This window comes from Hipposideros armiger, unplaced genomic scaffold (assembly GCF_001890085.2).
Source record: "Hipposideros armiger isolate ML-2016 unplaced genomic scaffold, ASM189008v1 scaffold_369, whole genome shotgun sequence".
Classification (NCBI taxonomy): Eukaryota; Metazoa; Chordata; class Mammalia; order Chiroptera; family Hipposideridae; genus Hipposideros; species Hipposideros armiger.
In genome coordinates this window covers 226914-243687 of record NW_017731719.1, presented here as the reverse complement: position 1 = coordinate 243687, position 16774 = coordinate 226914, and the positions used below count along the sequence as shown (strand labels likewise).

At 39.5% G+C, this 16774-nt stretch overlaps 1 protein-coding gene and 1 pseudogene across 2 annotated transcripts in view; both read right to left on the bottom strand.

Annotated features, from left to right (window-relative positions):
* Positions 1-16774, bottom strand: part of DTNBP1 (dystrobrevin binding protein 1) — a 155008-nt gene that overhangs the window by 91166 nt on the left and 47068 nt on the right. Inside the window, exon 6 of the mRNA XM_019662181.1 lies at positions 16282-16414. Coding sequence (XP_019517726.1) covers positions 16282-16414 — 133 coding nt within the window. The remainder of the gene's footprint in view (positions 1-16281; positions 16415-16774) is intronic.
* Positions 5487-7557, bottom strand: LOC109393187 (ribose-phosphate pyrophosphokinase 1 pseudogene; annotated as a pseudogene). Its single transcript, XR_002126204.1, has one exon. The product of XR_002126204.1 is annotated as a ribose-phosphate pyrophosphokinase 1 pseudogene (transcript).

The following is a 16774-nucleotide window of genomic DNA, read 5'->3' as shown; positions in this document are numbered from 1 at the left end:
AGCAGGGCCCCGGTTCAGATCCCACATGAGGGCCAGTGACACTGCCCTCTACAGCTAAGATGGTGAACAACAGCTCGACCTGGAGCTGGGCTGCCGTGAATCACCATGACGGTATAGGCTGCAGTGGGGCTGGCCGACAGCAGGCATGAGCTTTTGTGAGCTGCCATGAACCACCGTGAGAAATTTTGGGGTAGCTCCAAGTTTCATATACACGACTCTGGTATTCAGTAGACTTGGTAATCTACTTAGGTAATTTCCTGGTGCAGCTAAAATATCTCAGGTAGGTCACTACTTGGATTCAAAGAGACTGCATTTGGTCCTTTAGCATTCTAGAGGCTAAAGATTACACACACTTGGATTCAGAGAGAGGTGTGGCTTTTATTCCCAGTCATATTACTGTGTGGTCTTTTATCCTCAAGCCCCATTTTCCTCATGTATTAAATGAGAATGATGATACTTACAATAGGGTATTGTTGGTTATAGGAGATAGTGTTTGTAAGGTGCCTTGTGTTATATGTAGGATTCAGTAAGAACTAATAAATATTGCTTACCCCTCTCTCATCTTTCTTTATTGTACTTTTTCCCCCCTCCAAATCAAATAGATTTTCATAGAAAACAGGTCTAGAAAGTAATCTTCTTGCAAGTTTGAGGGAATTTAATCCTCAATACATAAGTTAGTGCTGCCACCAACTAGCCCATTTCCTAAAACTTCATTATCTCTTCCAGGGTCCATTTTTTAAATTCCAAATCTTCTTTGTTACACTATCACTCAGATTATTTTCAACCTAAATGCCAAGAGTCTTGGATCCTATCATCTTACTACTTTCTAGGCTATGCTTGCCCAAGTAGATAAATATATAAAACTGTATTAACTGTATTATATTAATAGCATGATAAATAAAGACTTAGTACAGTTTTTATGATGAACTAGCTGATTTCCAAGAGGTTTTACAGATAGTGTGTTAAAAATGTCTTGTTCTGTAACACATTCCCCAGGCAGGATCTGTGTAAGAAATAACAGACACATTTAAGATGTAGCCAGTTTTGAGAAAATTTACCTCAAGCTGGAAAGCCAACTCTCTACCCCGAGGCACCTTCTACCATATTAACCACAAACCCTTCAAGCCTGTAAGTACACATTTCCATGACTGTAATGCTTGGAAACAGCAGACTTATACTGAGCGGTACGTGGTCTTTTTTTTTTTTTTTTAACTTTATTGGGAAACAATGTGTTTTTTCCAGGACCCATCAGCTCCAAGTCCAGTCGATGCTTTCAATCTAGTTGCAGGGGGGAGGGAGGGGTGGCACAGACCACCATCCCATGCGGGAGTCGAACTGGCAACCTTGTTGTTAAGAGCACCCACTCTATAACCAACTGAACCATCCGGCCACCCCCATCACTCTTATTACCAAGGCAGCAGTCTATTGTTTCTCAGCATTCCAGTCATGCCATACCACCTGATTGTATCTCCTTACAGGCACGGTGAGTTTGTGGTAGACAGGGTGGACAGTGGATTAAAGGGAAAAAAATCAGGCATCCCACATCCAAATGTATTCCTGATCCAGTGGCACCACTACTGAAAAACTCTGCTTGCCCATTTTTACAATTAGCAGTCACAAGTACTGAAGTGGTCAATGCGCCAAGAAAAGCAAGGTCCTTTTCATAGTCCAGAGTATCCAAACCCAGAGTAAGCGTAGCTTTGTGTGGAGACAACAGAATATGAAAGGTATGAACAGACCTTTAAGTGAGAACATTGGTCTGGTGTGGCTCTACCACTTCTTGGCTCTGCAACTCGTGGTAAATTATTTAATTTCTTCTAGTCTCATTTTTCTTGTTGGTAAAAAGGAGAGTACATTGATACAAATGGCCATTATGAGAATTCTATGAGTTAACTTAGACTAAGGTTTTTAAGTATAGTGCCTGGTATATAGTAAGTGTTCAGTAAGTGCTACTGTTATCTAATTATCATCATCATAACTTAAATTTTATCTTGATGATGAGGTCTTAATCATATCTGCATTTTAGAAAAAAAAATGAACACTCTAACAGTAATATAAATGGTCTGAGGGACAAGATTGTAAAGAAGACAACTAATTAGGAGGCTATCACTATAATTGAGGCTACAAAGATGTGGGTTTGAACTTACAAAACGACCAGTGAAGACAGAAAGGCAAGAACAGACTCAAGGGATATTGGACTGGCCTGGGAACTGAGTGGAGATGGTAGGAGAGGGAAAATGAGATGACAATGATTCCCATGTTTGTGGACTGGGCAAATCTATAAATGGTGATGCTTTACTGAGACAAGAAAAGGTCAAGTTTTGCTGTGGAAGATAATATGGGGCCTGCTGCTTTTGAGATGTCTGTTGGTATGTGCAAGTAGAGATGTCCAAGTGGCAGCTGGTTCTAAAGGTAAAGAGGGAGACCCAAACTGAAGACAGTGATTTGATAATGATCACCATCTGGGGGGTAGATGAGCCAAGGATATGGCAGAGCTTGTAGAATGGGGAGAGGCAATAACCTACAACAGAAGCCAAGAGAATACCAATATCAAAGCATCTGCAATGGAAACTAAAATGTAAGTTAAGGTAGAAACGAAAATTTAAGATACCAGTTATAGAAGTCAAGAATGGACAGTTTCAAGGTCAGGTAAATAAGGACTGATTTGTCAATGGACTCAGCTACCTAAAAGCTAAGAAAAAAATATAGATTAAATATTTAAAGTATATCATAGATTTGGTCTCTATCAACGTCTTCATATCATACCACCTTTATACAATCTTTATTTTCTATTAATAATTTTTTAGTGCACCATGCACCTTGTCTGTTCATTTCAATTAATAAATATTTTTAAAAGTTCAATTATGGGGGCCAGCCGAGTGGCGTGTTGGTTAAGAGTTGGCTTGGGATGCCAGCTCTGAGCAGCAGGGCCCCAGCTTGTCACGAGGGCCAGTGACACTGCCCTCTACAGCTAAGATGGTGAACAATAGCTGGACCTTGAGCTAGGCTGCCATGAGTTGCCGGCGATCGTGTAGGTTGCAGTGGGACTGCAGTGGGCTGCCGTAAGCTGCCATGAGTGGTCGGCAGCCAGCGTGAGTGCCGGCAGACAGCGTGAGCTGCCGAGAGCGGCTGTCCAATGGCCGGCGAGCGACTGCCTCACCTGGGAAGAGCGCAATGATAATACCAACATGGGCCAGTGAAGTGACGTCCTCCACAACTAGACTGAAGAACAAAAGGACAGCAACTTGTGTGTTCCCCTTCCCCGATTCCCCAACTCTGTTCCCCTGTCCCAATTCCCCAATAAAATCTTCAGAAAAAAAAAAAGTTCAGTTATGAAGTAAAAGTGTTCTAACTTTCCTTGAGTCAGTTCAATGTTTATTTTATAACTTTAATTTTAAAGGATACTTTTCAACTTTTTAAAATCCATGGTGAGAGCACTGAATATTGATATAAACTGATCAATTCTCATCTAACAAAATTAATCTTGGAGAGCTATATATCAACTTCTATTGTCTCTTCCTCAAAGAAGTAATGTTATTTTATAAGACAATAATGCACTTCTTTGATATTAGTATATGGATAGGTATCGGTCAGAAAACATGACATGAAACTCCAGAGAAAGGAAAATGTTGCTCACTATGGGCAAAACATCCCTGTGTGAAATCCAGTATCAAACCTCTCCAGTAGCACAGGAGTGCATGCCCTTTGAAACAATTAAGTGCCGATTTTCTGAACCAGAACTAAAGACTAGAAATAGCAGAAGGCAGGCAAGAAAAAAGACTGTTTATTAGCTACAGTGAAAATGGGTCAATATAAGTAACCGTGCTCGAGCCCAGCCTGAGGGTGAGAGGAACGGCTGGCACAGAGAGGAGGAGCACCTTATTTTCTTGCTGGTGTCTTTGCCACAATTTTTCCCTGCCACTGTCAGGGCAGGTAGGGGCAGGCTGCTAAGTACGTTTCTGCCTGTCCCGTCTCTAGAATCCTTTAAGAATATGAAAAAAAAAATGAGACAAGCAAAAGGTCATACCACAGTTTTAATTATGCTCACCTAAAGACTAACAACTAATTCCAAACTTCTGAAAGCATATCTGAAAAAATAGTAACCAATGAGAAAACAAACTCCAAAATGGTACTGGGTCACGTAAGACATAAAATACTATTCCAAATTTAATAAATTAAGTCTAAAACACAGAAAGTTATTACAGACCCCCAAAATTCTAAGGCCCAAGCTGTAACCAATCTATCTTCAGAAAAATAGATCAACTTCTTTTTTTTAACCCAGAATAATCATAATTATGTTTTGCTGAATTTCAATAAACCTTTCTCAAGAGTGCTGTATCTTTAGTCTTGACAACTCTCAATTTCAAATATATACTTAAGGTTTTTATTGTCTCTGTTAAAAACAAAAATTTTTATGAACCCCAATATACAGAATGGCATTTATATAACTGGGAGGAAAAGTTCAGGAAAAGAGTACTGTAAACCTATTAGAGAAACATTATTTATGTATTTATTTTTATTTTTTACCTTCCCCAAATAGTTTTTACTTAGATGAGCTTAAATTAAATACAAAACGTGTGTCAACTACTGATGTAGAAAAATGTTACCATACTTGGCAAAATTGGTTCAAGATGAATAAATTAAAAAATGACTACTATTTTTTTTCAATAAGAAAATACCTAATTCCTATCCCCAGGAATCAGAACCAGAGATCCAGCAGGCGTTATACATTCTATAATTCAGGTACGATGCACAGAATTACACTACATATATGTAATTCTAAGTACAGACATCTTAAGGTCTTACAGTTGAATAAAACTGCTGCCAATGTCTTTTGGCTTAACAATGCAGCTAACAGTTTGGTAACGGAGAATAAGAGCTACAAGGGCAGCATGACCACCTAACCAAACCTTTGGCAGAGGGAGCAGTACAGATATGATATAGACCCACGATCACACAGACACTTGTATTAGTTTCCTCTGCAAGAGCTAGTAACATTAATTTTTTTAACAGAAATCTCAGGTCATTTGAGAGACAAAACACATCAAGGAAGGGAGATGAAAATGAAATACTTAATCAAAAGGTTCTACACCACCACTTAGAACCTTTTACCACAGTAGTGGGCTAAGGAAAATAAAGCTACAGCAAAATAATCTCATGTAAATGTTAGCGAATACACAAGAAGTGAGGTTAGCTTTCCATAAGACTACGGTACAATGCTTATTTGGGCCCAAGAAGGCATTTGGTTAGGAAAATGTCAAGATGGTTGAAAGTTAGGCCAAATGGAAAAGGAACAGTACAAGAGACTAAATATCAGTCCCCAAGCAGAGGGTGATTGACCAGGCTGTTTCCTCCCCAAAAGCATCCGCTGCACTCTGCTACCTTCCCTCAGGCCCCCACCCAATGTAACCAATTCAAGGTTTGTGTGCCCGACGCTTCAAAAAGCCAATATTCAATAGATCAGAGCTTGGAGTAGGCAAAGGTTTATTGATCAAGAAGGTGCCAGCTGAGAAGTTGGGGGGCTTTAACACATCAGCAAATCCATTTTAAAAATGCATCTATCAATAGTTCAATCATCTTTTTGTCAAGGAAAGGGAGGAGGGGCAGGACAAAAGGTGGGTGAGAACTCTAGACCGTCAGGCGCAGACAGGGATCCAAGGAACAATGTGACATCTCCAAATTTCTTTGTTCTGGGTTGGTTCGTTGACTCCCAGCTTATGAGTCCATCTTGAGGTTTCTGTAAATCTTTGATAAACAGTCAGTTTTGTACATATTTCCCCACTTCTTCAAGAGACTTTGACAAGCGGCTGTTTTGAAAAATATTCAAGCCTCAAGCAGAATTCTATAGCAGGAGCCATTTAGCTTGAGTCAGAAAGGGTAGGGGGAAGCGCGGGAGGGAGAGCAGAGCACTGAGCCAGCATTTCACTGTTACACTGAGAGCTTCCCGCCTCACGGGAACTCAACAACCAGAGCTGGGTTCTGGGCTTCCCCAGGGCTCTTCTAATTTAGCACAGACCTTAGAGAACTTGTCACATGTTATTTGGGGGTGGGGGCGGGACACACGGGAATTGAGTTAGCTTTGGTGCCAATAGTCCTGAACCAAGGAAACCCTGAAGCATTCACATACAAAGTAGCTTGGGTTTCCCCAATCACATTCAAACACCCCCACCACACAACACACTTCAAAGTATGAAACCTTGCAGCATCAGAGCTATAGTTAAAGCTGCAAGGTTCACAAAACCAAAGAAACTAGAATGAGAAAATGCAGGTAGGCAATGCAGGCAGTTTCTTAATTTTGGAGAAATGCTAATATACCTGACATGGGATGTAGAAAGCTACTGGAGCAAGCTGGGTCTTCTGCTGTATTTTTCATCAAATACCAAGGGAAACAAGGCGCTGGGTTCAGTTTATTTTTCCTCAGAAGTTATTCTTTTATAAAGGCACATGGCTGAAGAGATAGGAAACAGATTCCCCATAGTGCGTTCTCCTGATGGCTTCTGCAAGGATCATGGAGATGTCGATCACCTGTATTTTGGAGCAAAGCTTCATGTTATCCTCCTGAGGTATGGTGTTGGTGACTACTACTGCTTCAAAGCATGCATTGTCGATGCGAGAAATGGCTGGGCCAGAAAAGATTCCGTGAGTCAAGATGGCATAAACTCTGGTGGCTCCAGCTGAGAGAAGTTTGCCAGCTGCATGGCAGATTGTGCCACAAGTGTCAGCCATGTCATCCACCAGGATGGCCACCCGATCCTTCACGTCTCCCACCAGCACCATGCGGTCCACCTCATTGGCCTTCTTCCGTTCTTTGTGAATCAAGGCAAAGTCCACATTCAACCGGTCTGCAATGGAGGTCACTCTCTTAGCTCCCCCAGCATCGGGAGAGACAATAGTGCAGTTTTTCCACTCAGAAATGTTCTCCTTTATCCACTTCAGGACAGCTGGCTCTGCGTACAAATTGTCCACAGGGATATCAAAAAAGCCCTGAATTTGAGAAGCATGCAGGTCCATGGTGATGATATGATCCGCGCCTGCTACAGACAGCATATTTGCAACAAGCTTGGCTGAGATGGGAGCACGGCTCTTATCCTTCTTATCCTGCCGGGAATAAGGGAAGCATGGGATGACGGCAGTAACCTGGCTGGCTGAAGCGATCTTGCAGGCATTGATCATGATCAGAAGCTCCATTAGACTGTCGTTAATTTTGCCACAGCCACTCTGAACGATGTAGACATCCTCTCCACGTACACTTTCGCCAATTTCCACGCAGGTCTCCTGGTTGCTGAATTTCTTAGCCACCACCTTGCCTAGCTCCAGGCCCAGGTGGTCAGCGATTTTCTGGGACAAGTCCTGATGGGAGCTGCCGCTGAAGATTTTGATATTCGGCATCTTGGCCAACTACCGTAGGCACTCTTTGCTCAGCGATCACAATCACTGCCGCCGCCGCCGAGACCCAAACCGAGGTCCGCCGAGACCCGAACCGAGGTCTACCCAGAGACTCAGCGTTAACCGCTTCGCGTTGCTACTCTGCCATCTTACATTCCAGCGCGGAGCGCGCGGCTCTAAATTGCTCAGCGCCGGAGGCGGGACCAGCAGGAAAGTCCACTCCCAGCCCGCCCGATTAGCTGAGCCCGGTGTGGATTTCCGGGTGTGCAATTACAAGAGAAATGTTAATTTTGAAGCATGAAGTCAGGACATGAGTTGTTAATATTGATGGCAAACGGATACTCATTGTTCAAAATAAAGCTTGAGGAACTTAAATATCAGTCCTCAACCTGTATTTACTGTCCACCCAAGGATCTAATAACCTGTTAAATATTCTAGCTACATCTGTTCTTATGACTACACATAAAGTCTGAAACTGTCAAGATTTATTCTCCAACAAATATTTTATAACAAGAATTTTGTTAAGTTTGATTCCTTGCCAGCTCATAAGCTTAGGTTTCACTTTATAAGAAAATGTAAGATGTGATAACACATCCATGAAACCAACAAATTCATATTCTCTTACTAAGAGGTCACTGGCCTTGCAACTGTGATTACTATATTGTGATACATATAATAGTTTACTATCAATTAACCACCTCAAACCATCTAAAGTCTAGCATCTAATGGTGGAAGCAGTAAAAGGAGAAAATGGAGAAGAGAGACAAAAGTATGCTTTTTAAAAAATATCTTCTATGTCTCTAATTTTTTGAACTTATAGAATAGTTACTATAATTGGTTTGAATGTCCTTGTCTGCTAATTCTAACATCTATGTCCGTTCTCAATTGGCTTTGATTGATTGCTTATCTCTTCAATATGTTTGCCTAGTAATCTTTGATTTGATGCCCGACAATGTGATTTACCTTGTTGGGTGCTGGATATTTTTGTAATCCTACAAGTATTATTGAGCATCGTTTTGGGATACTGTTAATTTATTGGAAACAATTTGATCCTTTTGATGTTTGCTTTTATGATTTGTTAAGCAGGTTCGGAGCAGGGCCCATTATACCCCTTGAGGGAAGATCTTCTTGAGTGCTCTTCCCAATGCCCTTGAATTATGTATGTTTTTCCAGTGTGGCTGTTGGGAACAGGCACTTTGTAGGCACCATGCACTGTTAACTAATTCTCTTAGATGTTTTTTTTTTTTTTCATCCTGCCTCAGGTAGTTTCCTCATACACATTATCAGTACTCTGATGAATATTCAAGGGAAATCCTCTGCAGATTTCCAGGATTCTTTCTCTCTATGTAGCTCTCTCCTCTCTAGCACTGTCCTGTAGACTCTAACTGCCTTGGTCTTCCCAGACTCTCTGCTCCGTCTCTTCAACTCAGGATGCCAGGACCTTCCTATGTCTCCCCCAACCCCTTCCTACACTGTAGCCAGGAAACTTTATCAGGCAGAATACTGGAGCAATCATAGGGGCTCGCCTCACTTGTTTCTTGCCCATTAAAGCTCACTTTTCTTCTTTGCCAGATGTCCAGGGTCTTAAAATTTGTTATTTCATGTATTTCTTCTGGTATTTGGTTGTAACAGGTGGGAGAGTAAATCTGGTCCGTGTTACTCTATCTTTGGCAGATGCAGAAATCCACTCCTTTTTGTAAAATCGCCTGTGGGAAAGTTCTCCCGATCCACTTTGCATTCAGCATTCAAACAGACCTCCATTGCAGAACCTCAGAGTAGTTAGTTATTGCCTTTCTGTCTAGTTCCTTTGGATGAGGTGCTTTGGACATTCTCTTTTGGATCCAGAACCATCTTTACTCTGGAGAATGCCATGTGTTTCTTCTGTTCCATTCTCAGCAAAGCCAGGCCTATGTGCCATACTCCTGCCAAGCCTCTCCAGCAGCACCACCTCCAACTTTTAAAATGGAAGTGCAAGTCAGACCTATGGCCCACTGCCTATCTACATTGGTTTAGACAGTTATTTCTTGAAGCTCAGGAGTTTGGCAGGGTATTCTATAGAACACAAACTGGTCAAATACAACTAAAGATATGCCAGAACATCTCAAATAAATCTGTTATGCTTTGCTTTAAAAGGATTTCTAAACTTAATCTATAGTCCACGTTACCAAAAATATAAAACAAACACAAACAAAACAAAGGAGCATGGTTTTGTAGCATTAGCTATAATACAGAAAACAAAAGGAATAATGACTTTCTCAAAATATGCATAAGAACTAAACCTCATCAATAGAAACACTGACCCCCCCCTTACAAGAGTTTCTAAGAGATAACAATTAAGTTTCAAAGTCTAAATGAATCAGTGAGAATGTTTCTAGAGTTTAATATGGCCCTAAGCTGATTTCAAGTCTAATAAAAGACTGTGTCAAAATTATCATTTATAATTAAGCAGAATTACTAAAATTATACCATTCTTCAAGACGTAACTATTTTCAGAGACATTCTGATAGTATGCTGCATACTGGAGGAGAAAACAAGGATCCAGAAGTTTGGAAATAATGAATATTTTCATTAAATTATACACTTACGTATGATTTTAAGTACAATATAACTAATAATTGCAAGAGAATTTCAATAAACATTCCAAGGAATATTATGGTGGTACTGGAAAAATTAAAAATTTAGAAGGTTGAGATTCTACATTTCTTTTTAGCTCTACTTCTCCATTCTTCTAAACTTATCTATTGTTCCTTCTGTGTGGAACTGAATAATCCTAGATCCTTATATGGCTGCTTCTTATTCAGGTCTTAGTTCTCACGCATCTTCTCAGAAGAGACTTCCCTGCTCACACTCGTCAACGAAGCCCTCCCCGCGACCTTACCACTATAACATTATCCTGCTTTCTTTTCTTCAAAGCCTATATAATTACCTGAAACTATCCTTTTTAAATTACACATTTATTACGTATTTCCCCTCACACTCGGTGACTAAAAATGTAAGCTGACTTCCAAATCTCAAGTCCACTTTTATAACTGCTGGCTTGACAAACCCATGTACATGGTTTTAGGTTCTTTATTGGTTTATATACTAAATATTAACTCTGCTTACTTGATGAAAATTTCCTATTGCTTATGAAAGTCTATGCAAGGGATCCCTGAGTTAGACTTGGATGGCTAAATTATCTTCTGAACTGACAACTTAGCCACTGGCATCAGTACTTGTCTTCTGCCTATAGCCATTTTCTATCCCTACCCCATGTTTTACTGTTTATCAAGGGAGTGTCTATTCCTGTCCACAAAAGGTACTGGTAATAGCAATATCACTTTACATGCAGAAGACTTAGGATGGCCTTCAATGCAGAAATGGGTTAAACCATCGACTCAAATGTTTTTCGAGGGTAGACAGTGCTGTCAGACTCTTCCCTGGGAACATACATAAAGCTGTATGTTGTCCTGTTCACTGTGCGAATCACTGCCATAATAAGGCAGAATTACTGTTGGGAATGGGTCACCCTCCTTTTGTAGGAGGCAGGAATCTATTGTCTGTGCTGGGAATGTCCATCAAACATATGACAAAATATCATATCTCCATTCTCAACTAAATATGAATTGATAACATCTGGGACTGATGCTGTTTGTTCCAACTCAAAAGTCAAAAAAAGAAGACAAGTTTGCAGGGTTTGAAGACTTGGGCTCTGATGCTGGCCCCTACGCAGCCAGGTGATTTGATGTAACTCAATCTCCTCCTTAACTCCAATATTTGCTGCCCTGCTCACTCCACGGGCACTGATGCGAGCTAAATGAGAAAACGCACTGGAGCCTATTGTAGAGACTATCCGCACAGGAGGTGTGTGAGAAATTATCTTTCATTCCCCCACTCTTTCCATCCCCATCCAGTTGTCTGCCCCAGATTTTCTGGAAAGTTACAGAGCATGCAAACTTTGTAAACAAACACACACACACACACACACACACACAAACGGCCTACTTTTTGTTCACACGTTATCTTCTTCAAAGCAAGAAAAGGAAATCATTAGTTTAATTTGTAAGGCATCTTGTTAAAAAGGAAGGAGGTTTATTTTTAAGGAACTCTTATGGGTAAGATAATAAAAAGTTTACTTTTTGATAACAGTATTTGAAAATTTCTCAAATGATGTTACATAGAATACCTAGTCACAGAATTTTAGTGTGTATTACATACAAACTGGTTCTGTAAACAAGTTGTAAATTGCTGAGGAAGAGTATCCAATTGAGGAAATCTTCAACATGAAAGGGACCAAAATAAATAGAAAATAAACTAATAATAGAATATTTATTTTTAAAACACACAAAGAAATGAGAGTCTATGAGGGGAGCAGAAAAAAACTTAAAAATCATAATTAATAACCTCAGATATATGATGCATCTTGCAGGAGACCATTCTGCAGTCCACTCATATTTAAGAGTGAAGCACCAAAAGGTTGATTAGAAATCATGTACAGAGGACGTTAAGATGCGGACTCCTCTGTTTCATTGTTTCATCAGAGGACTCCCCAAACGCCCATACCTGAAGGTCTTTTCTTTTGGGCTGGTCAGGTTTTCAGGTAAACTCTCCAATATTCTGCACAGGGAATATAAGTTTAGCTGCCAGAGTTCTGGCTGCCAGTGAGGAAAGAGGCTCTAGTGCACATGGAACATTCTCAAGGATAGACCGTATGTTGGGACACAAAACCAGCCTCAACAAATTTAAGATTGAAATCATACCAAGCATATTCTCTGACCACAATTCTTTAAAACTGGAACCCAGGCCAGCCAAGTGGCGCATTGGTTAAGAGCTGGCTTGGGACGCCAGAGGACCCCGGTTCGGATCCCACATATGAGGGCCAGTGACACTGCCCTCTACAGCTAAGATGCTGAACAACAGCTCAACCTGGAGCTGGGCTGCAGAGAGTCGCCTTTGCTGGCGTAGGCTGCAGCCCCTGTGGCAGTGGGTTGCCATGGGCTACCGTGCGTAGCCAGCAGTCGGCGTGAGCAGCCAGCAGCCGCAGTGAGCGGCCAGCCAGAAGCCGATGACTGATCTGCCTCGACCAGGAAGAGAGCAATGATGGTGCCAACTTGGGCAAGTGAAGCAATGTCCTCCACAACTAGACTGAAGAACAAAATGACAGCAACTTGTCTGTTCCCCTTCCCCCAATTCCCCAGCGCTGTTCCCCTCCTCCAATTAAAAAAAAAAATCTTAAAAAAAAGACAAAAAACTGGAACTCAACTGCAAAAGGTAGGGAGGGGGTAAATTCAAATATGTGAAGATTAAACAACATGCTACTAAAGAACGATTGGGTCAAAGAAGAAATAAAAGGGGAGATCAAAAGATCCATAAAGACAAATGAGAACGACAACATGACATATCAAAACTTTTGGAATGGAGCAAAAGCAGTAATCAGAGGAAAGTTTATATCACTACAGGCCCATCTCCAGAAACAAGAAAAACCCCAAATAAACAACCTAATATTAAATCTTAAAAAACTGGAAAAAGGAGAACAAATCAAGTTCAAAGTCAGCAGAAGAAAGGAAATAATAAAAATTAGAGCAGAATCAAATGAAAAACAGGACAAAAAGATAACAGAAACAATGAATGCAACAAAGAGCTGGTTCTTACAAAATGAGAAATGGAAGAGAAGTTACAACGGATACCACAGAAACACAAACGATCATATAAGAATACTATGAAAGACTATATGCCACCAAATTCAGTAACTTAGAAAAAATGGACAAGTTTTTAGAAAAATATAACCCTCCCAGACTGAATCACAATAAACTGGAAAATCTAAATCGACCGATCTACAGTAAGAAAACTGAAACAATTATAAAAAATCTCCCAAAAAAGTAAACTCCAGGACTAGATAGATGGCTTCACTAGTGAACTCGACCAAACTTTCAGAGAAGATTTTATACCTGTCCTTCTCAAACACTTCTAAAAATCTAAAGAAGAGGCAATGCTTCCTAACTCATTTCATGAGGCCAACATTACCCTGATACCAAAACCTGGTAAAGATAACACACAAAAAAGAAAATTACAGACCAATATCTCTGACCAATACAGATGCAAAAATCCTAAACAAAGTACAAATTAATTCAAATTTCTCAACCAAAACTCAGGTTTAAAAACTGTATGATATTTTACATTAATCTCATACTGTCCTAATTATAAAAACTAAATTTTATAATTATTTTAAAGCATGGCCTATGAGAATATGACATATTTACCATTATTTTACATATAGATTTCAAGCTACTGACTATAAATTGATAGTCCTCATTTGGCACATTATTTTTCCTTACATATTTCAGAGTAACAAGCACTTATCAATAAATCCATTTTCACATCTAAATTTATTAAAAAGATGTAATTATTTTAGAAGTCTTTCAATTGCTAGTTGAGAAGGTCCTAAACTAAGCAAAGCTTTATAACAATATAAGGTAGAAAGGAACGTGAATGGCTTGCCCAAGAGCACAGAGCTGTAACCAATGAAGCCAGGACTTGGCTCTTTTGACTCTAAGGACAGTTCTCTTTCTACCATACAACTCTAATTCTAAAGAGATAAACACTCTGTCATTTCAATTATGTAAAATATATATGTGAAACTTGTTCAGCACATTTGGGCTTTTACTTAAATTACAGGTGATGATGTTTTCCAAACACTAAATTAACTTTAATTTTCTAACATATAAATTATAATATGTTAATTAAAATGCATTTAAGTCATTGGGTGAAGGTGAAGAATGGCAAATAAAATTCCAAAGTTCCAAATCTTACTTTCTTTTCTATCTAATCATCTTAACTTATGAAAACCTGAAATTTAATTCTATGTATTAAAGTATCAGATGCCATGTTTCAAATAATCAAACTTCAATGCATCTTGACTGAAAAACCATAATATTCATATAATTATTGCCTTCAACTAGCCAAAAAACATAGCTGGTATTAATAATATGGAATAACCTTATATTCATAGTTGTACAAGTAATAACACAAGTGAGCCAGCACTGGCTACCTGACATAACACTCACCATGTGCTAAGCATTATTCTAAGCACTTTATTAACTGAATTCTTAAAACAACTGTACAAGCAAGGTCCTGTTTTTATCCCCATTTTACGGATAAAGAAACCATGTAACTTTGAGGGTCACTGTTCCTGTACCTAAGATGCCCAACTTCCTGAAAAAAATTTCCTTTCACAATTCTAAGCCTTCCTACAATGTTTCTTGAAATTATCATTGTATTATAAATAAAGTTTCTTATATGATTAACATCTATGTTTTCATTTAAAATTGCAGACTAGCCTGACCACCTCTAATTTTGCTACCTTCTTCTTGAGGGAAATTCTTTATCTCCCATACCCCACATATCAGCCTGGAATCCCCTAGGTGCCCATACTCATCCACGCATTCAAAAGTCCTTCCTTTGATAAGAACTCCATTCTTAATGCAGCCACATACCTTTCTGTAATTGTGTGGTTAAGTGAAATTTATAGACAGTGCCTCCAGAAAAATTCCTATACTTACCTACCACGGTTCCCTGGGAGTTCTTTTTAAAACTCTTCCATTTAGATTCTGCATATGACCCAATCCCCACCCTGCCTGTCTCTGAACCACTCATATCAGAATCACCTGGAATGCCGGTCTAAAGGAATACTAATGAAATCAACTTTGGAATTGGACTGTCTCATGATGAAGCCCAGGAGTCTGCATTTTCAACATTCTCCCCAGGTGATTCTTACATCTCATTAACATTTAAGACCGATCCCTAGGGATACATGGACCCGACTGAGAATTTCAGAATACTCAGTTTTCATCTTTACCCCACCCCTTGGCATTATTCTAGAAAAGTTTAACATCTATGTGATAATTCACGACACCTACACATTAGCTTCACTTTTTTACCCCCTGTATGCCAGTGACCAGCACTTCCTGTCCATGTCAGGGATCCACTCCTAGACCCAGAACTACTCAATCTAGCAATCATCTTAAAATTAACAGTATGCTGAGCCCAACCTTTCCTCTCCTTCTCCCACCAAATCTGCTCTTCAGCCTCAGCCAGACTCCAATCCCCTGACTTCTGTTTCCTCTCATCTATCAAACCTCCTCCACTTCCTGGTCTGCCCAGCACAGATGACAGTCAGGCACTCGCATCAGCTACTGTGGACCTCCCATGTAATTCGGAGGACCCACCTTGCACCTTCCCACCCTGCCCCATATGTCATTACACAAGTTGGAATGCCACAGTTAGTTTAGCAGGCTGTTTATCTTTAGACCTCTCTTCCTTTTTCAGTTCAGGTCAGCCTAGTGATAATAATCCTTATTACAATTTACACTTACAAAGTACTTACCGCATTTGATAACGATTATCTCATTTAATCCTCACAACAACTCTGAGGTGGGTACATTATTATCCTCACTATAAGCTAGAGATAGCGAGGCTAAGAAAGATTAAATAATTTGCCTAAGATCTCACAGCCAATATGGGATAAGGCTGAGATTCAAACTCATCAAGGCCCTTTCCACAGCCTGGGCTCAAGTTACTGTTCCTCCTTCTCTGATAATAAAGAAGGAGAAAAGAAAAAAGAGGAAAAAAGCAGTCAGGCATTTGCCACTTGGGAAAAATGAAGTTGGGGCTCCTACTTTCTTGGAAAGCCTTGCCTGTTGCTCTGTTCCCAATCTTTTACTCTATCCTTAGCTTTTCTGAACTCATCTCCATAAAATGGCAAAAGATACTAAAAAATATATCCTGTTTGGAAGGCTTATTAATAAGCTTTACGTGTTGAAACATTTATCAGTTCAAATTTATAAAGAGTAGCATATAAAGTACTGTGGAAAACTTTGAGATTGCAAATGAATAATGTGGCCAATTTTTCATACTCACCTCTTATTTTTCTTGTAATTTTCCAGTTGTTGGGACTGCATGTGTTTGTATCTTTCTAATTCACACTGTGCACACAAATCCTCCAGGTTCAGCAGGTGGTTTTCTATCTCCTCAAAACTAGCCTCTAAATGAGCTGAAAGTATATAAGGTCAAAAAAACAAACATCAAACATCAGAATCCTTCATCATGGAGAAAAGAAAAAGCGTCCAAAAGTTAAAAGCTTAAGCTGTTGAGACTATTTTGCGTTTATTTAATAATCTTTATCATGAATAATAATAATAATCCTTATCTTGAAGCAAAATAAAATACACTGACCAACATTAAAACATACTTCAAATTATCTTTTTTGAGTTTATTTTTATATTTCAAATATTTTCGAGATGTAAATTTCCATAACACTCTAAATACTCTATTATCCAAGACAATGAGAAACCAGAATATCTGTATTAATCTAACATGATATCCTACTAATCCCATATACCACACATAAATA